At 41.5% G+C, this 22,026-nt stretch overlaps 1 protein-coding gene and 1 long non-coding RNA gene across 5 annotated transcripts in view; one reads left to right on the plus strand and one right to left on the minus strand.

Moving 5' to 3' along the window:
* The window catches only part of HENMT1 (HEN methyltransferase 1), a 588,326-nt gene extending 566,657 nt beyond the window's left edge, over window positions 1–21,669 (plus strand). For 3 of the 4 annotated variants that reach the window (XM_078668393.1, XM_078668408.1, XM_078668402.1), the window contains one exon: window positions 20,961–21,669. In XM_078668393.1, the coding sequence (XP_078524519.1) occupies window positions 20,961–21,398 (438 nt within the window). In that variant the 3' untranslated portion in view covers window positions 21,399–21,669. The remainder of the gene's footprint in view (window positions 1–20,960) is intronic. The other variant, XM_078668417.1, reaches the window with a different exon arrangement.
* LOC144807738 (uncharacterized) lies at window positions 5,549–7,718 on the minus strand. The gene is made up of 5 exons (XR_013606403.1): window positions 7,652–7,718; window positions 6,948–6,999; window positions 6,503–6,579; window positions 6,303–6,384; window positions 5,549–5,874 (listed from the first exon to the last, which is right to left on the minus strand). It is a non-coding gene; the product is annotated as an uncharacterized LOC144807738 (long non-coding RNA).
* Window positions 21,670–22,026: the final 357 nt, after the last annotated feature.

Here is a 22,026-nt window from a genome sequence, read left to right on the forward strand (position 1 = left end):
ATATTAACTTTTTTGTATCTTTTTCAAATATGTTAGCCCAAATTTCTTTTGAAAAAGAGGATGCTATAAACATGTACAGCTAAGCATTCCTGTGAAACAAGATCTAACCAGAAATCAAAAGAGCACGGAAGGTCTATATTGTTTCAACCTGTCTTCTTATTAAACTCTTTTTAAATGTATATTTTCACGACGTACAATGTTTTAAAACTGGTGTCTCTTCGTGGGTGTCGACGCGTTTCAGCCCATTGACTACGGGCCTCATCAGGACAAGGGCTAATGATAATCCGTCGTAGTTAGTGTACTACAACCGATTTGTCAAAAACCGAAGAACTTTCCCAGATGTACTGATAAATAGCGAACACAAGTGTAGACTCCTATTTTCAAAGTAATTAGTAAAGTCCAATAAACCTCTAGGGGTGTTCAGTTGGCCGCTCTCTCTAGTATAAGCGGACCGAACTGAAGCCGGATTCACCGGAGCAACTAAATTGCTTTTCCTTTTGGCACGGGTATTTTAGCTGCGAAGTAGCGCTCGTTCGCTGTGGTATTCAGTCGCACGCCACGTTAGATCATGATGCCACATGCCAGCACCCCACTCTGAGAAGTGTTCCAGCACTAGACTCCAGTGCGGCTCCATCTGCCACCTTTTTTTTTTTTTATTTCATCATAAAAGACACAGACATAAAAACAGCAGCATCCAAAAGTACACAGCGGTAGAAATTATTTTTGTTAAAAAGCATTAAAATAGCGCAATATAAACACATAATACAGTTTTATACCAAGAATACAAAGGTGCTACTACCGTGAAACATTACTTCAAATGATGAAATATAGAAAGTAATACTCTTAAAAAATCTTAAAGTATCTTAAAACACAGCAGGTTGATACAAAAACAACCCCTAACCTAATGGTTGGTCCTAATAATCCACATCCAACCAAGTAATTTTAACCGCAATTACAATACATTCCCTAGTATCAGTCCTGAGAATCCTTAGAGCCTCCAACCCCACCCGAGTGCCGATGTTTTGACAAATAGGTTTAAGCCATTTTGTTCGGGGGGCTGAATAGGCAGGACATACCAAAAATATATGGCCAATAGACTCCCTTTGGTCCGTACACCAGGGACAAAATTCATCTCCTTGTCCTTTCCAGTTTTTTGTAAACGTTCTTATAGGCAAGGAACCGATCCTAAACTGATGGTATAACTTCCTATCACTCATTTTAGTGATGGTGTCCCAGTATTCTTCTAGGGACGGATCAAGTTTGTGTTCTAGGAACAGTCCTGACAGGGATGAGGTATTTGCCTGTGCAATATATTTTTGGGTGTGGTCAAAGTTGTGACATTCACAAACAATTTCTATTAGAGAGGAACACAACACAAGAGTATTTTTGGGGGGGTTATTCCCAGCGATATGAAGGTATGTTTAGTATTACATTAAAAAATCGCCACTGCCTCCTGTCTGTTAAAGCTAGGTGGGTTGCAACTGTTTCTCGTTCTATAAATTGGGTTGTGGATCTAAAACGTTTGGGAGGCACTGCTCAAGTGTCAATGTAATATAAAAGAAAAGCACATTTTAGAATGCATTCTTCATGCATGATTATGAACTCTGCAGGTTAGATGGGGCGTAACAATGTAATGCTTTGTATTTACAGTGTTCCACGCTCCAACGTCTCCAGTGTCGCAGTTTTCCCTGCACACATTTCACCGGTCTGTGTGCATGACTCGTGATCCCCAATCAGGGGCAAACTCTTATTTGTCACCGGAATTGAGATTTGTATGGCACTTGTATGGTCGGTTTTCTCAGCCTCTGTAATTCTCTTTTAGACTAGGTATACCGATATAAATACAGGTGAAATGGCTTGAGCCTAATTCTCTAACACATTGACTCAAATAACTTGTATGAACACCCACAAGCTATTATCCTTGCTGTGCACCCTTGTCTTCAACAAGGATTAGTTACTTACCTGTAATTCTAGTTCTCTTCAAGGGGTATACTCATCAAAGTCATAAGCACTGAATAATCCCCGCCCACAAGCGGGATCCTGGAGCATATAAAAATATACATATATATATATATATAGTGTTGTACTTCGGCGCAACCTTTGCTCAAGTCCGAGGTATCGGAACAGATCAAACCCACCACCACTAACGGGAGGAATTGAAGTGGTGTTGGGGTTATTGAACCCTGCATTGGGCTCGGCGAATGTTCGCACTTGCCCCCGCGGATCTACATGCCTGAACGTGGAGGTTGTGCAGTCACGGGGGACACAGGGAGCAACTTTACTGTGGCAGACAGTGCAGGACTTGAGGAGTAAGCTGCCTGTCAGTCCTGCTTTTCCAGCAACAACACGGTGATCCCCGCATACTACTGCATGCTGGGACCAGTAGTTCCTCATCTGGACTGTGAACCCGAGCAGGTGATATTGATTCCGGCTTGGGGAGGAGCTAACCACAACATTTATCTGAACTGAGTGGGGCAGAACTGTTTGAGCGGCGCATACATCTCCGTTGTCAAATGCTGGGCGCTGAGGAAGCCACACGGCTGAAATGCATACGCCCGCCCGCGCCTTCTTATCTTGCTGCAATAAAGCTTCTCCATGTACTCCCCCTAAGTGGCCTCAGACTTTCTTTTCGGGAAAGTTTTCCAGGACATAATTCGCACTACAAGCCAGCAAAGTGCTACTGGGGTCCCTGCATACAAGATGGTCTGATCGTCGCTGGCAGTGTTGTACTTCGGCGCAACCTTTGCTCAAGTCCGAGGTATCGGAACAGATCAAACCCACCACCACTAACTGGAGGAATTGAAGCGGTGTTGGGGTTATTGAACCCTGCATTGGGCTCGGCGAATGTTCGCACTTGCCCCCGCGGATCTACATGCCTGAACGTGGAGGTTGTGCAGTCACGGGGGACACAGGGAGCAACTTTACTGTGGCAGACAGTGCGGGACTTGAGGAGTAAGCTGCCTGTCAGTCCTGCTTTTCCAGCAACAACACGGTGATCCCCGCATACTACTGCATGCTGGGACCAGTAGTTCCTCATCTGGACTGTGAACCCGAGCAGGTGATATTGATTCCGGCTTGGGGGAGGAGCTAACCACAACATTTATCTGAACTGAGTGGGGCAGAACTGTTTGAGCGGCACATACATCTCCGTTGTCAAATGCTGGGCGCTGAGGAAGCAACACGGCTGAAATGCATACGCCCGCCCGCGCCTTCGTATCTTGCTGCAATAAAGCTTCTCCATGTACTCCCCCTAAGTGGCCTCAGACTTTCTTTTCGGGAAAGTTTTCCAGGACATAATTCGCACTACAAGCCAGCAAAGTGCTACTGGGGTCCCTGCATACAAGATGGTCTGATCGTCGCTGGCAGTGTTGTACTTCGGCGCAACCTTTGCTCAAGTCCGAGGTATCGGAACAGATCAAACCCACCACCACTAACGGGAGGAATTGAAGCGGTGTTGGGGTTATTGAACCCTGCATTGGGCTCGGCGAATGTTCGCACTTGCCCCCGCGGATCTACATGCCTGAACGTGGAGGTTGTGCAGTCACGGGGGACACGGAGCAACTTTACTGTGGCAGACAGTGCGGGACTTGAGGAGTAAGCTGCCCGTCAGTCCTGCTTTTCCAGCAACAACACGGTGATCCCCGCATACTACTGCATGCTGGGACCAGTAGTTCCTCATCTGGACTGTGAACCCGAGCAGGTGATATTGATTCCGGCTTGGGGGAGGAGCTAACCACTATGATCAAAAGGGGGGGAAAGGGATCACTTGTCCTGCTTAAACCTTGGGTTTCACAAGTCGAGGAACTGGTATCTCCCAAACAAATATAACTCTCATACACGTGTATTTTGGATGGTTCTTTCTTAGCGGTATATACTGGGTACCCGCTTTTTTACACGTGCGTGCGTCATCATCGAGTTATTTTTTGTATTGTGCACCCTCCACCAGGAGGTTTTGCCTTTGGTTTAAGGCAGTAGTGATCGTGAATAATAGGGGAGGGGTTGTGGTGATGGTATAGTTAAAAAATCCGGACAGCCAGACTGAGACAGTTTTAATAGGTCTGGATTCGGACTCGGTTAAAAAGTTGGTGGTGCACTTTTTGAATTTGTAAGGGGTTCAAGTGCATTTCATGTCTAAAAAGAGGTCAACATGTTTTAGCCTTTGGTAGTCAGAGGATCTTAGGCTTTCGTCAGGACCAATAGGGGTGAATAAATAGTGATTAAAGCAAACGTTGTGAGAAGAGAAAAGGTAAATTGACCTGATCCTTCGTGATTCAAGGTTTCATTGTACCTTGTTTTGGATGAAGAAATACTTCATCGGGGATTGAGGCTGCTCGAGAGAGGTTACTGAGTGCCTTCTAGCTCGGTCTAAGCCGCATGTGCTGGCTCTGCCTCTCATCACCCGGAACTACCAGGAGCTAACCACAACATTTATCTGAACTGAGTGGGGCAGAACTGTTTGAGCGGCGCATACATCTCCGTTGTCAAATGCTGGGCGCTGAGGAAGCCACACGGCTGAAATGCATACGCCCGCCCGCGCCTTCTTATCTTGCTGCAATAAAGCTTCTCCATGTACTCCCCCTAAGTGGCCTCAGACTTTCTTTTCGGGAAAGTTTTCCAGGATATATATATGTGTATGCGTGAACAAAAAGTGCCCAGCACTACCATGACATACATATATACATGTATATAATAACCATAAATATGCAGCCTAACATATTTCCATAGGGCAACATGCGAAAATTACATAGGTTTGTCTTGCATAAAAAGTAGTATTACACATAAATACTGTAATAGAAAACATAGACTGTAATAGTGTCATACAAGAAAAAAGCAGGTAATAGAATGCATTTGGCCTAAATGCTGCATAGGTGAATAAAAATCACAGTACAGTTAAAAACTGGCACCTTGCCTTTAAGGCTTCCAAGAACTTGGACACCGTGCCTTTTAAGACCTCCAGGAGCCCCTCTGCTCCCATCAACTACCTCAGGTGACAGTTAGGTCAGTTATTTTTTACGGTGTACTAACTTGTAGCAACCTGATTAACAGATGCAATCATTACCAAATATACTAAAAATGCTTGTTCGGGGAGGAGGGAGGGTTGCTTATGACTTTGAGTATACCCCTGGAAGAGAACTAGGAATACAGGTAAGTAACTAATCCTTGTTTTCCAGGGGATACTCCTCAATATTCATAAGCACTGAATAGAGTAGCAAGCCCATACCCACTACCTCGCGGACGAGCAAATAAAAAAATACATGACCGAGCATCTTAACATGACATTAAGCAAACAAATTCCTCAGAGAGGTTTACCCAACTCGGGCATCTGCCTGAGAATCAGAGTCCAAGCAGTAATGGCGGGTGAAAGTATGAACAGAGCGCCAAGTAGCTTTGGAAAATGTGCGGGCCCCTAAAAGAAGGATAAACGCCCTATCAGGGAAAGACAACTATTTTGTAAAGTGGAAAAGCACTGAGCTCAGTGCTACTTCTGAAAAAGGTAGTGCACAAACTATAGACATATTTGATACATCACCAACATTGTAACCATCAATTTAGAAAAATATTTTTATTTTCATTATTTTAGTTTTATAGTTTGTTCATATAAAAATACATATAAAAGCAATTTATACGCCATTTACTTCAATACATGAATGGTTGCACATTGTGCCTTATATTTCATTGATAATTAATAGATCACTTTTAGAATTCACAGTAAATAGCACATTATTCTTCACATTTGATGTCATTCAAAAACAATATGCAGAAGAGATTTGTTGATAAATTGTACAAAAGAAACCGCTGGTAGTGATTTGCAGAATACCACCAACGCGTTTTGGGAAATGCCTTCTTCGGGATTTTTCTTTTTAGCAGTGAATACTAGAAAGTAAGAGAAATATATTATCTAGAGTGTGTGCCTCCTGATACAAGATATTCAATACTTTGTTAATTAATCATAAGTTGCTGATGTAAACGGGCTATGATTTTAAGACCTTTGAAAATGAACAACACTGTGACCCTACAGGTGAGATGAGTATCCAATCTTTCTTTCATACAAAAGTGCTCTGTGCGAGACATATACAAAAAGAGTTTTTGTGAATAGCATGCCACACTAAAAATATATATACATCTCTCTGTCAACTTCAGAGTTTGGGAAACAAGTTGACACAATTCATAAATGATTTAGCTCCACTGCTATTAGATTACAAAATTATGATGATATTTCCCTTGAGGGCTGATATCTACCTTTCTTATATAGATATCTACTCAACAGTAAATTACTTTGAATAGTATTGAATCTAGATTACCTGTATTTTTCTTTTGGGAGATTATATCCAAACTGGCCCTTCCTCGCTTGAACCAGAGTGTACTATGAATAATCCATTTAATCTGCACCAAACAAAAAATAGGTCGGAAAACATTTATTCACTAAAGTAGTGACCTTCCTAGTGGCGAGTTTGCCAATGTCTTCTTTACACTCATTTCATATGGCAGTAATTCCAATTACCTGTAATATTCTTTATGGAGATATTTATCATGCTGGCCCTTCCTTGCCTGTACTGGAATATACTGTAATTGGCCAGTCTGAATCAGTACCAAAACAAAAAGATAGAGAGGCATATCTATGTCTGTTTATAGTAACTTGCAATATCATCCTACCTCTACTATATTATTCAATTTTTAAAAAACCTTGTAGTTGATCTTATCTTTACTCAAAAATAGAGGTTTTATATTGAGGTTTTATACTAAGGCTGAACCATATGCTCTGTAATCACTACTGGTGTAGATGATACTGGGAGTAATGCACTGTACTGTTCCTGATTCTGGATACCATATAGGTTTCAGAGGGAGTCTTTAACTAAGGGGGGAGAGAAATTATACAGAGTATAGTCGCTACAAATTCCTGTTTGCTATCACTTATGATTTGCTGATAATTCCCTTTTACCCCGTACCTGAATATATCTTTCCACTATTTTTGATGTACCAAGATCTGACACGGGTGATCTATAGGCAGGAGAGAAAGGACTGTTACTCCTCTAATCAAATATGCATATTAATTTAGTTCTATGCAAACTGTATACTGACTTATTATAAATAGGAGCTCTTCTGCAAGGCGTCATTTGTAATATGGTGAGCCAAGGATAAATAAAACTGTATTGTAGGGTACAAGTGTCAAAATACCGCAGAAAAAGCAAGAAAAAAAGAGAAGATAACAATCCTCAGTTAAATCAAATATAGTGGAAGATTGTGCTCATGGTATCAACATATCAAACAACACGGTTTAATTTACCTAAAACCGCATATAGGATTCTATTTTTTAAAGGTAATGCTTCCCAGGGTCGAGTTTTTAATTCTGTGAGAGTCCCTTCATGTTTCTTTCTTTATATATGACGGTTTCTCTGTTTAAAGTACACAATTAAAGTGAAACTTCTACCTGAAGTACAATTCTACTAGCTTACCCTGATCAAGTTATCCCAAAGTCTGCCACTGACTTAATGACATTACGTGTGCTATTCCGCCCCTGCCTGATCGAATTTGCTCTGCTAGTGGATGACTCAATTTTATTGCACGAGTCAATTTTCGCCGAGTTCAGTCACTAACTGGCTAACCTTATTTTATACGGCCTCCCACCCCTACAAGGTCGATTGAGACTTACCTTTCATCTGGCGTGCATGCTCCTGTCCCCGACCAGCTTCTCCTAATGCGAGAGACCGGCCTGTTATTACTTCCGGTTCAAATACTGTCTCGCGATACTGACTAGCGTGATGCCGTCATGACGTTAGTCTTTCGTGATCGTGCTTTGTAATCTGTACATGTCGTCTTCCATCTTAGTGTGTATATTATAACGTGCATTTTAATCATCCGAAAGTTTCTTGCAATCTTGTACGGAAAGTGTTATGGTGTTTCTTATAAAAAACCCTCTACCTATTTAACAATCCACTTAGATTAATTATGATGATCTTATTATTAGAACATTGTTAAAATGTATATTGAAGATCTTTCGGGTCTGTGTGACATTACTAGCTTACCTGACACCATATTTACATGAAAACCCCCCAGATCAAGCTCATAATATGAAATATGTTACCCTAGAGCGAGCTAATTAACATGTGGTGTAATATGTTAAAGGGGAAGCTACTGTCTGATAACACTATAGCCTCATTTTATGGCTATTGTCGTTCATATGTATCCCAGCTAGGTAACATTAAATATTGCTGTGGTTCACCATGTATCTTCATTTGTTTAACTCTAACTCACGTTTATTATAACTCACCACTATTATCAGATATGCTAAGTGTACTACGTCATTGGGCAACATAATTAATGTTGCCCATATGTTTGTCGCCCTATTCCCATATTCTAGATAATAGTCTCTTTTGGGTCATATAATTTTCTCAGAAGTGGAAAGTTCCCTGATCTGCCTGTCAAAGGACCAAAGGCTAGTTTATTTTAATTATATCAAGGTTGTTCTTTTGACACCTAAAGGGCAAAGTTGTAACACTAAATGATTAAAAATTAAGAGGTCATACTATTCTAGGCGGGAAAACAATGCTAAACGTATGAGTGAAAGGTGCTAGTCAAGGAGGTGATTAGAGGCAAATTTGATGCCAAAGCTAACTGCGAGTCCTATATGTTCTTCGAAGAGTTACTCTCTATTTAATAGCCTAATCCCAGGGTATCTCAAGATTAAGGCCTCTGATTGATGTCTCTAATAAAAAAATCCAGTAAACTTCTCTAAGTTTTCTGATTTTATCTACATGTTGCCCTTCTCTCTGATTGATTTTCTCCAGAATATAACAACACACATCTTCGGGTGCGTGGTTCTTTTCAATGTAATGATTCACCATAGGTGCCATTAATTTCTTGGTTCTAATGGCTGACCTGTGTTCGGTTAATCGTACATTCAGCGCTCTACACGTCTCTCCAACATATCCTAGTTGGCAAGGACATATTAACAGGTAGACCACGTTTGTTGTCCTACAGTTGTTCAGTTCTGCAGGTGCAATTACATGATTGTTGCAATGTGCACATGTATCTCGGACACCATCCTTTGTGCAAGACACATCGTCAATGTAGTGGAGAATACTATCTTTTGTCCAGATACTCAATATTTGGTAACCATGGATATTGAGGCGCTCTATAGTAATATACCTATTGATGGTGCCTCAAAATAGTACTATGCGATAACATCTTTGAATTCAATAACAACCTCTTTAAACATAAGCAAGGGGTTAGTATGGGGGCATCATGTGCACTGACAGTAGCCAATATCTACATGTCACAATTTGAGAAGAAATTTGTTTTTAATGAGATCGCCCCGTTCTAAACGTCAGTGACCAAATGTTCACGATACATAGACAACGTTTTCTTTATTTGTAACGACACTTATGAAAATCTTCAACAATTTCTTGAGTGGATCAATCTTTGTGATAATATACATTTCACTCATCACATAAGTACAGAACGGGTTGAGTATTTGGATGTGCTCATAAAGCATGAGAGGTACCCTAGTAGTGGATCTATTCATTAAGTCCACTGCTAGGAATACCTTACTACATCATGATAGCTACCATCCAGCCACACAGAAGAATAGCATCCCGTTCGGCGAATTTTTACATCTTAGATGGAACTGCACTAACATCGCAGATTTTGATATTGGGGCAGAATCAATGAAAAGCAAGTTTCCAGCAAGAGGCTACCCTAAGAAGATTATACGAGACTCCTATAAAAGAGCTTGTTTTTACGATCGACAACATCTATTGACCACACTAAAGAAAGAAAGGAACCAACATTGGTGTTTGTTACCAGACACTCAATGCTGAACGAAAGAATCAGACAGGCAGCATGTGCGAACTGGCATATACTAAATGCAAATACCCCAAAAACAGAGCAGATTGGTAAACCGATATTTGCCTATAGACGAAATAAGCCTATAAAAGATCATGCTCACGAATGAAAAGAACATTTGTCTCGCAACAAAGGAGCATCAGTGAAAATAAACCAGTCGTAGGTCCCTATAAATCCACAAAGTGAAAATCCTGTGCCACAGCCATAGAAGCACCTACACTACATTTCAACAATCATGTAATTGCACCTGCAGAACTGAAAAACTGTAGGACAACAAACGTGGTTTACCTGTTAATATGTTGGGTTTGGCGAAACGAGACATTACTGGCGTGAGGGAACTGCTTCCACTCAACTGACGGGGTCTTATCATAGTACCCAGAACTCTACAATTGAATTGCGCCTTGAAAAAAATGGCAGTTGACACATCTTCGGGATGAGCTTGGTCATGACAATTAAAGGTCGAGGACACTTATATGTGTGAAGACTCTGCTAAAATAGACTTTTTCGTTGCTGTCAATACTTTATCGACCAGAATCTTTGTCCAAACGACTCTTTTGAGTTACATATACTTTGTTTCGACGCCAGCCGGGCCAAATATCTTTGACTGGGACCCGTGTTTTTCCGGTGCTGGAAATAGATGTGCAATTCATGCCATTGATGCCCGGAACGTATTGAAAGACGTGGGAATCTACACCAGCCACCACAATTCTGTCATCTGTTGTTTATTTGCGAATCGGGACCAAGAACCCTTAGCAATCTTGGGGATATCAGAGCCAAACAAGTTGATATTAGGGCTTGCAGACTATACATCATAAGCCTTGAGGAAGTCACGGTGGAGACGAAACGCGCGTTGGCTGTTTTCCTACTTTACCTGGCTAAGGAATGGAAGAAAGAAAACATCACAGAAATCTAATTTTGCTTTTTGTGAATGTTTTCTAAAAAAATTGGTTGTGGTATTAGTGAGGAAGAATTATTTTTCTTTGATACCTACTTGCGAATAAACACCTGAAAGAAATGAAGAATATCTGTCTCTATACATAATTCCTGTGATAGAAAGTTTTACTCATCATTGTAGTGTTGATTTTAGTTCTAATGGCTATTTTTGTTAAGCCATAGAAGTAAATGACTAGAGTGCCGGGGTATTTGTTCTGTGTATATTACTGTACAATTCACTCTGTGTTTTGTAACTATTGATACCCTAGGTAGTGGGGTATCTTACTCCGATTGGCACCTATTAGACTCTTCGGTGTATGTTACACCTATTTGATGCTTAATCTGACAATACCTGTATCTAACAAATCTGCTTTGAAGTGCGACTAGTTTCACCACCACTACCTTGTGTGTTTTTGGACCTGTTAATATGTCTGTGCCAACTAGGATATGTTGGAGACACGAGTAGAGCGCTGAATGTACGATTAACCGAACACAGGTCAGCCATTAGACCCAAAAAAATAAATGGCACCTATGGTGAATCATTACGTTGAAAAGAACCACGCACCCGAAGATATGCGTTGGTATATTCTGGAGAAAATCAAACAGAGAGAAGGGCAACATATAGATAAAATCAGAAAACGTAGAGAAGTTTACTAGATTTTTTTTTAGAGACATCAATCAGAGGCCTTAATCTTGGTATATCCTGGGATCAGGCTATTAAATAGAGAGTAACTCTTCGAAGAACATATAGGACTCGCAGTTAGCTTTGGCATCTAGTTTGCCTCTAATGACCTCCTTGACTAGCACCCTTCACACATACGTTTAGAATTGTTTTCCCGCCTAGAATAGTATGACCTCTTAATTTTTAATCATTTAGTGTTATAACTTTGCCCTTTAGATGTCAAAAGAACAACCTTGATATAATTAAAATAAACTATCCCTTGGTCCTTTGACAGGCAGATCAGGGAACTTTCCACTTCTGAGAAAATTATATGACCCAAAAGAGACTTTATTTATTATCTAGAATATAGGAATGGGGTGACATAAACATATGGGCAACATTAATTATGTTGCCCAATGACTTAGTACACTTAGCATATCTGATAATAGTGGTGAGTTATAATAAACATGAGTTAGAGTTAAACAAATGAAGATACATGGTGAATCACGGCACTATTTAATGTTACCTAGCTGGGATACATATGAGCGACAATAGCCATAAGATGAGGCTATAGTGTTATCAGACAGTAGCTGGCCCTTTAACATTAATGCTAATTAGCTCGCTCTAGGGTAACCTATTTCATATTATAAGCTTGATCTAGGGGCTTTTCATGTAAATATGGTGTCAGGTAAGCTAGTAATGCCACACAGACCCGAAAGATCTTCAATATAGATTTTAACAATGTACTAATAATAAGATCATCGTAATTAATCTAAGTGGATTGTTAAATAGGTAGAGGGTTTTTTATAAGAAACACCATAACACTTTCCATACAAGATTGCAATAAACTTTCAGATGATTAAAATGCACGTTATAATATGCACACTAAGATGGAAGACGACATGTACAGATTACAAAGTACGATCACCAAAGACTAACGTCATGACGTCATCACGCTAGTCAGTATCGCTGGACAGTATTTTGACCGGAAGTAATAGCAGGCCGGTCTCTCGCATTAGGAGAAGGTGGTCGGGGACAGGAGCATGCACGCCAGATGATCGATAAATCTGAATCGACCTCGTAGGGGTGGGAGGCCGTATAAAATAAGGTTAGCCAGTTAGTGGTTGAACTCGGCGAAAATTGACTTGTGCAATAAAACGGAGTCATCCACTAGCAGGGCAAAATAGAGCAGGCAGGGGCGGAATAGCACACGTAATGTCATTAAGTCAGCTGCAGACTTTGGGATAACTTGATCAGGGTAAGCTAGTAGAATCGTACTTCAGGTAGAAGTTTCACTTTAATTGTGTACTTTACCTACGGAAACCGTCACATATAAAGAAAGAAATATGAAGGGACTCTCACAGAATTAAAAACTCGACCCTGGGAAGCCTTACCTTTACAAAATAGAATCCTATATGCGGTTTCAGGTAAATTAAACCGTGTTCTTTGATATGTTGATACCATGAGCACAATCTTCCACTATATTTGATTTAACTGAGGATTGTTATCTTCTTTTTTTCCTCGTTTTTTCTGTAGTATTGGGACACGTGTACCCTACAATACAGTTTTATTTATCCTTGGCTCACAATATTACAAATGACGCATTGCTGAAGAGCTCCTATTTATAATAGGTCAGTATACAGTTTGCATAGAACTAAATTAATATGCATATTTGAGCAGAGGAGTAATAGTCCTTTCTCTCCTGCCTTTAGATTACCAGTGTCAGATCTTGGTACATCAAAAATAGTGGAAAGATATATTCAGGAACGGGGTAAAAGGGAATTATCAGCAAATCATAAGTAAGTGATAATAAGGAATTTGTAGCGACTATACTCTGTATAATTTTCTCCCCCCTTAGTTAAAGACTCCCTCTGAAACCTATATTGTATCCAGAATCGGGAACAGTGCAGTGCATTACCTCCAGTATCATCTACACCAGTAGTGATTACAGAGCATATGGTTCAGCCTTAGTATAAAACCTTGATATAAAACCTCTATTTTTGAGTAAAGATAAGATCACCTACAAGGTTATTTAAGAATTGAATAATATAGTAGTGGTAGGATGATATTGCAAGTTACTATAAACATACATAGATATGCCTCTCAATCTTTTTGTTTTGGTACTGATGCAGACTGGCCAATTACAGTATATTCCAGTACAGGCAAGGAAGGGCCAGCATGATAAATATCTCCAAAAAGAATATTACAGGTAATTGGAATTACTGCCATATGAAATGAGCGTAAAGACATTCGCAAACTCGCCACTAGGAAGGTCACTACTTTAGTGAATACATGTTTTCCGACCTATTTTTTGTTTTGTGCAGATTAAATGGATTATTCATAGTACACTCTGGTTCAAGCGAGGAAGAGCCAGTTTGGCTATAATCTTCCAAAAGAAAAATACAGGTAATCTAGATTCAATATTATTCATAGGAACTTACTGTTCAGTAGTTTTATCAATATAAGAAATGTAGATATCAGCCCTCAAGGGAAATATTATCATAATTTTGTAATCTAATAGCAGTGGAGCTACATCATTTATGAATTGTGTCAACTTGTTTCCCAAACTCTGAAGTTGACAGAGAGATGTATATATATTTTTAGTGTGTCACACTATTCACAAAAACTCTTTTTGTAAATGTCTCGTACAGAGCACTTTTGTATGAAAGAAAGATTGGATACCCACCTCACCTGTAGGGTCACAGTGTTGTTCATTTTCAAAGGTCTTAAAATCATAGCCCGTTTACATCAGCAATTTAGGATTAATTATCGAAGTATTGAATATCTTGTATCAGTAGGCACAAACTCTACATAATATATTTCTCTTACTTTCTAGTATTCACTGGTAAAAAGAAAAATCCTGAAGAAGGCATTTGTCGAAACGCGTTGGTGGTATTCTGAAAATCACTACCAGTGGTTTCTTTTGTACAATTTATCAACAAATCTTTTCTGCATATTGTTTTTGAATGACATCAAATGTGAAGAATAATGTGCTATTTACTGTGAATTCTAAAAGTTATCTATTAATTATCAATGAAATATAAGGCACAATGTGCAACCATTCATGTTTTGAAGTAAATGGTGTATACATTGCTTTTAAATGTATTTTTATATGAACAAATTATAAAACTAAAATAATGAAAATAAAAATATTTTTCTAAATTGATGGTTACAATGTTGGTGATGTATCAAATATATCTATAGTTTGTGCACTACCTTTTTCAGAAGTAGCACTGAGCCCGGTGCTTTTCCACTTTACAAAATAACTGAGTGCCAAGTAGCTGCTTTACAAATTTCTGACATAGGCACATTTCTTAGAAGGGCCGTGGTAGAAGCCTTCCCCCGGTGGAATGTGCTTTGGTTTACCCTGTAGAACCTTATTAGCTCGTGGGTAAGCCAAGGATATGCACAAAACAATCCATTTAGAGATGGACCTCTTAGAGGCTGTTGAACCGGTATTTATGACACCATATTTAACAAACAACTGGTCCGTATGTCTCAAGGACTTTGTTTTGTCAAGATAGAATTTCAAAACCCTCTTGAGGTCCAAAGAATGGAGGGACCTCTCTGGTGGAGTAGAGGGATTGGGAAAAAAGGTAGGTAGAGTGATTGTCTGATTGATGTGGAAATCCGAGACCACCTTTGGCAGGAAGCTCGGGTGGATTCTTAAAACCGCCCTGTTAGCGTGGAAGCCAGTATAAGGCTCTCTACAACACAAAGCCTGGATCTAACTAACCCTGCAGGCAGAAGTGATGGCGACTAAAAAGGCAGTTTTCCACAATAAATGCTGTAGAGAGGTCTTGTGAATGGGCTCAAAGGAGCACCCATAAGTTTTGTAAAGACTATGTTGAGCTCCCGAGGAAATGGTGATCTCACTAGGGGGTAAACCTTTTTTAGCCCTTCAAGGAAATCTTTCACCACTGGCATTTTGAAAAAAGAGATTTGAGATGCACATTTCCTGTATGCAGTGATAGCAGCTAGGTGCACCTTAATCGAAGAGAACTGCAAACCAGACTTGGCTAAATGTAGTAAGTGTGGCAACAGTACCTGCTTTTGACCCTTGACCGGATCATGGGCATTGTCCCTGCACCACAGGTAAAACCGCTTCCACTTGCAAGCATAGGATTCTCTAGTGGAGGGACTCTTGGCTTCTTTCAGGATTGACATACAATCCGCTGGTAAGTCTAGGTGTCCATACTGAATGACCTCAGGAGTCATGCTGTCAACCTGAGGGAGGAGAGATTGGGATGAAAGACTCTACCCTCGTTCTTGGACAACAAATCCAGGCGGCAAGGCACCCTGCGGTGTGGCACCTCGGACAATTGTAGAAGGGCCGGGTACCACCATTGGCGTGGCCACTCCGGGGCTATCAGGATCATTCTGGTGTTGGACCTGTTAAATTTGTTGATTACTTCAGGGATCAGAGGAAGCAGTGGAAAGGAGTAAAGTAATGTCTGGGACCAGTTTATCAAAAGGGAATTCCCTTGGAACCCTGGTTTGGGAAACCTGGACGCGAAAACTGGGCATTTGGTGTTGGCCGCATCTGGGAAGAGGTCGATGTCTGGGACTCCCCATTGTTGAAAGATGTCTTGAGTGACTTCGGCTTTTAGCACCCAGTCGTGTGCTTCTACGAAGTCCCTGCTGAGTGAATCTGCTTGGGTGTTCATGGAACCCGGAAGATGAATGGCCACGATGTTGAGACCTCTTGCGAGAAGCCATTTCCAAATGGTCCGTGCCTCCAGAGAGAGAGTTCTCGACCTGGTGCCCCCCTGCTTGTTTAGATAATGCACCGTTGTGGTGTTGTCTGTCTGAACTAAGAGAGAGTTGGACTTGAGAGAAGGATACAGAGACTCGAGAGCCAGGTGAACAGCTCATAACTCGAGGAATTTGATGTGGTATCCTCGTTCCGTCTCTGACCAGAGACCTTGCACTTGAAGAGACCCCATGTGTTCTCCCCAACCTTGCAGGGAGGCATCTGTGACTATGGTCTAAGTGGGAATGTCCTGAAATGGAACTCCTTTCAGCAGATGTGACCTTTTCATCCATCATCTGATGAGTCCTTGGCAGACTGAGGCAGAGTCACACGGTCCTCCCAGCGACCGAAACTTGCATCCACTGGTTTTCCAGAGACTGCTGCAGAGGACGCATGTTCAATCTCGCATTGGGTACAATGAACACGCAAGAGGCCATGGAACCCAACAGTGACGAGACCTGTCTGACTGTGAGATTACTTGCACTGGGGAGATCGCGCCCTTTGATCCTGATCGATGACAATCTCTGCTCCGAAGGTCACACGCTTGCCTTCACGGTATCCAGAGAGGCGCCCAGGTAATGGATCCTCTGGTTCAGTTTGAGAACCGACTTTTTGAAGTTGACCTGAAGCCCCAACGTGTGCAACAGCTGAAGACAGTAGCTGAGATGGTTCTGAAGTAGAGATGGGGTGGCACTCTTCAGGAGCCAATCGTCCAGATCGGGGTAAATGAAGATCTTGCGCTTCCGTAGAAAAGCTGCCGCCACCGCCATATACTTGGAGAACGTTCGAGGAGCTGACTTGAGCCTGAACGGAAGAACTCGAAATTTAAAGTTTTGACGGCCTACTTGGAAACGGAGAAATTTGCGATGCCCCCTGGACACCGGAATATGGAAGTAGGCGTCTTGCAAGTCTATAGCACACATTCAGTCTCCCTGATGTAGAAGTGGACAGATCTGGTGTAGGGCCAGCATCCGAAACTTCTCCTTGCAGATGAACCTGTTCAAGAGCCGTAGGTCAAGAATCGGTCTGTATTCACTTGCCGGACCTTCTCTATGGCGTTTTTTTGTAGTAAACTGTCCGCCTCTTGCTGTAACAGTAGGAGGTGATGATTGGATTTGCTTTTAGGGGAATTGATGGAGGTGGGGCTTTGAACCTCCGCAAGTATCCATCTTGAACAATACCTTTTTGTCGTTCGTTATGGATTTCCACTCTTCCAGAAAAAAGCTGATACTTCCTCCTACCGGAGTGGGTAACAAGCCCGGGGGAAGCTTCTGCTCCTTGCTTGGCTGGCTGTTTGGTCGCTGAAGTCTGCTGCCTATTGTTTCCCCCGCCTCTGCCAGGTCGTCACTGCCTGAACTCAGACCTCTGCTGTTGCTGATTTTGTGATGACCACTGAGGGGTTTGAACACTCTGTTGGGAAGAACGCTTGTCATAGGGGCGGAAGCGTTTTCTGAATACCTTACATTTCTCAAGACCAACCGCCTTCACGGTATCCAACTCCGTCTTCATCTTGGCCATCTCATCATCTGCATGCGCACCGAATAATGAGGAGCCATTAAACGGAAGGTTGACAATCCTCCGCTGAGCTTCCAGCTTCAGGCCTGTGAGGTGTAGCCAAGCTGATCGCCTGGAACAGATACCGTAGGAATAACCGTGGGCGGCCAGATCCGATGCGTCTGTAGCCGCGCTAATCACCTGGTTAGCTACCAAGCCACCTTCGTGCAGTATCTCTTGAAAGTCCTGCTGGTCTTCTTTCGGGAGTTTTTCTGTGAACCTAGTTTGGGAGTCCCAGAGAGATCTATCACACCTCCCTAACAGAGCTGTGGCGCTGGTTACTTTCATCACAGAGGCTGAGGTATTACACATCCTCTTCCGCAGAGAGTCCATATTCTTGCTGTCTTTATCGAGAGGACATGAAGAAGAAGATGCCGCAGAGTGTGCTTTTCTGGCCGCTGCCACAAAAACTGAGTCTGGGGGGGGGTCTGAGCACAGAAAAAGAGGATCTTGAGCCAGAGCCTTGTATTTTTTGGCAATACAAGATGGCACAGAACCGGGAAACATCCTTTACAACGCAACTGTTACAACGCGCTACCATTAGGACGCAACCATTACAACGCAAGTCATTACAACGACTTGCGTTGGGGGGCGCTCTAGGATAGGGAATAGTTTTAATTTACTATCCAACACCTTCCCTACCATCCACGGGGACTGGAGTTGAAATAGTAAATTAAACTATTCACTATCCAGCGCCCCCCATCGCAAGTCGTTGTAAAGACTTGCGTTGTAAAACTTGCGTCGTAAAGGCATGCGTTTTAATAGCATGCGTTGTAACGACATACATCCCACAGAACCTACTCTGGCTAGGGTTAGGAAAGTTTGCATCGCAGGCTCTATGGGGCCAGTGGCAGTAGAGGTCTGGAAGATGTTCGATGATGTAGAGTTTCAAAAATAATAGATGTTGAGACTGTAGGAGCTGACATAGTAATGCCAAACTTCTTGGCCCCCCTGCAGAGAACATCATTAAAAGTCCCTATGTCATCAATAGGGGAAACTCTGGAAGGTGGAGTTGTTGACAAAGTAGGAGAGTAATTCCTGATAGAGTGGATGTCGACCACGTTGGATATCTTCGTCTCCTCCTGGGAGAGGAAGTGTGATGTAAATGAGATCACTCCCGAGATTTTATATGGCGGGAGACAGGACATCTTGATCTTCTCGGGGTTAATTTTGGAGAAACCCTCGAAGTGGTCGGAGGAGGACTTCTGGTAACTCGTCATGGCGAGTAGGTATGAGAATAATCCGAATCCGGACTTCCATGATCCGCACCCCCCTTTACCGAATCTTCAATCCCTTCTAACCATGTAGGTGAAAGGTTAAAAGGATGTGACTACTTTGGTGGCACCGGAGAGCCCACCGGTGAAATTTGGACGATGTTAAGGCCCAGGGACGATGAAGCTCTCCTCGACGTCGACCGTCGTGACCTCGACGTCTATCTCTCCCCCTCTGCAACTCCCTCAGAAACTGCCACAGGATCTTTGTCCCTCGATGTCGACCGATGTCTGGATGACACCGTCAGCGCCGACTTCGACGTCGACTTCCTCGGCGGCGAGATGCTGGATGATTCTCGTCTCACCGATCTCGACGTCAAACGCCCGCACGTCGAGCTGGAGATTTTGACGTTGAACGACTTGCGTGCTTCTTCGCCGACTAACTCCTCGACGCAACCTCCTCGAAAGTGGCGGAGTGTTCCACGCTGTCGACGGATGTCTCAACGTCGACTGGTGTTTAACAGGTCTCTCGGGACCAGTATACTTCGAGCCCGAAGTATGTCTCGACGTCGACTTACTTTTGTGCGACGAAGAATGTCGTCGTCTCGACGGCGATCTGTCCCTCGATGCTGAAGAGTGTCTCGGATGCTTCGATGGCGATCTCGACGGCGAGCAATCAGGAATCTGTCTCTTCCTGGACTTTGGAGAGGTAGATCTTTGCCATTTTCGATGTTCCTGAAGAGAAGGGCCTTGGTTACTCCGAGGGCCACTTTTACGATGACTTTTACTTCTGTCCAGCATGGCATGAAGTCTAATCTTTTCTCTGTCTCTAAGAGTCCGTTTAGAAAACTGCTGACAATAATTACAAGTGTCAGGTTTATGAGAGAAAGGTAGACAAACGATGCACACAGAGTGTGGATCAGATTTAGCCATATTTTTTCCACAAGATGGACATTTGTGGAATAATGCTGGTATTCTGACAGAAAAAATATAATAAAACTGTCAGAAAAGGTAATAAATATCACCCAGCAATCAAAAATTGTTGAATAAAGAGAGAAAAAAACAGACTAGAATCAAAAACTGTCAAGCTCAAGCTCCAGGATCCTCACAGAAGGAGCTGGAAAAAATAACTGACCTAACTGTCACCTGAGGTGCACGATGGGATGGAGGTTTTAAAGGCACGGTATCCAAGTTCTTGGAAGCCTTAAAGGCCAGGTGCCAGTTTTTACTGTACTGTGATATTTATTCACCTATGCAGCCTTTAGGCCAAATGCCTTATATTACCTGCTTTTCTCTATGAAAATAAAGGTTTTCTTTGTGACACTATTACAGTGTATGTTTTCTATTACAGTATTTATGTGTAATACTACTTTTTATGCAAGACAAACATATGTAATTTTGGCATGTTGCCCTATGGAAATATGTTAGGCTGCATATTTATGGTTATTATATACATTTATATATGTATGTTGTAGTAGTTCTGGGCACTTTTTGTTCACGCAAACACACACATATGTATATGTGTGTGTATATATATATGTATGTATGTGTATATATATATGTATGTTTGTATGTATATGTATGGATAGTTCTATATGCGCCGGGATCCCACACGTTGGCGGGGATTATTCAGTGCTTATGACTATTGATGAGTATCCCCTGGAAGAGAAGCACATATTACTTATGGTTTTAGCACCACAACAAATACATTGTCAAACACTTATCTACATTTTAAAACAGAAAGCTTTAGGAGACAACAATATCTTCATTCTGAAGTCGCAAACATGTCTTAATGTTTATAGCTCACTATGCGCTAACATCCGATTCCCAGACCTTTTACTTTTAGCTACAGTGTTTGAGTATATTGTATTAAATTACATTTCACAGTGTCATAGTGAAGTTACCTTGTTCTTCTTGTAAGTGATGAATCACAGGTTGTATGTAAAAAGCCTCTGTTACATGTTGCATTTACCAATTAGTAAAATATTTATTTTATCTTTCAAAGGTTTTCAAAATAGTGTACCCAAGCCTCCGTGATGAGAAATATCTTCAGATTGCAGTAATTAATGAAACTATGTACCAAGTGCATAGAATTAAGAGACTTCTTTGGAACAATATGCAGCTTGAGGCTAAAGAAGGTCATGGTCTACAGTTTGATTCTGATCACAAATATTTGACACATGGACTTGGAAATGAATGGTCTAAAAATGATATTCCTACAGAGGCAGAAGGCAGCATCCAGAAAAGAGGACTTGAGCCACATATGCGAAAAAATAAAGTTTATGTTCCCCTGACCTATCTGTTTTCTATTCCCAAAGTGAACAAACTTTGTGGCACATTTGATATTCTACTAAAGATGATAACTGGCAAAGTTACACTCAACCATGATGGATCTGCTGTGAAACTCAAGATTGATCTTGAAAGCGAGAATTATTTTTTGTAAGCTGGTTAGTTACACTTTTGAAGCAATAACGTTGCAGGAAATATTTGGGTCTATTTTTATTTCAAGTGGTCTAAATTTGTAAAATGAAGGTTTATTTTTTGTCATGCAGGATATCATGCTAACCAGGTGTGTTACATCAGTGACTTTTCATAAAATATTCATTTTATAGTATGATGTCATGATTACTATTTCAAGTTTATATTATTTACAGCCAACATATTTGTGCCTAGTGCTATTAAATGGTTTATAAACCAAATGAGGAGTGCTGTTGTGTATGGGTACAGATAAACATGTTAAGGATATAGTTTCTGATGATACTTCAATTCCTCACCATTAGTATTTCCCCAGACTGGATCTGGAAATTTTCTCAGCAGGGCTCCTGCGCACTTCATGCAGTATTCGGTATATGAGCTATCGGGTTCTTTGGACACGCCCACCACTTTTGGTTGGTTAGTTGGGCTGCATTTTAATATACCTTTTCTCTGGTTGGTTAATATTATGCATCTGTCTCTCCTTTTGGGGCTTGGTTCCCTCTCGGCGGACATCACAAGGTGATTCTTTTGGTTGGCCAACTCTGGCCATCTCTTGACTCCTCGCTTGCACACCCTGTCACGTCCAAATGCAGCAT

The sequence above is a fragment of the Lissotriton helveticus genome, chromosome 1_2, assembly GCF_964261635.1.
Source record: "Lissotriton helveticus chromosome 1_2, aLisHel1.1, whole genome shotgun sequence".
Taxonomy (NCBI): Eukaryota; Metazoa; Chordata; class Amphibia; order Caudata; family Salamandridae; genus Lissotriton; species Lissotriton helveticus.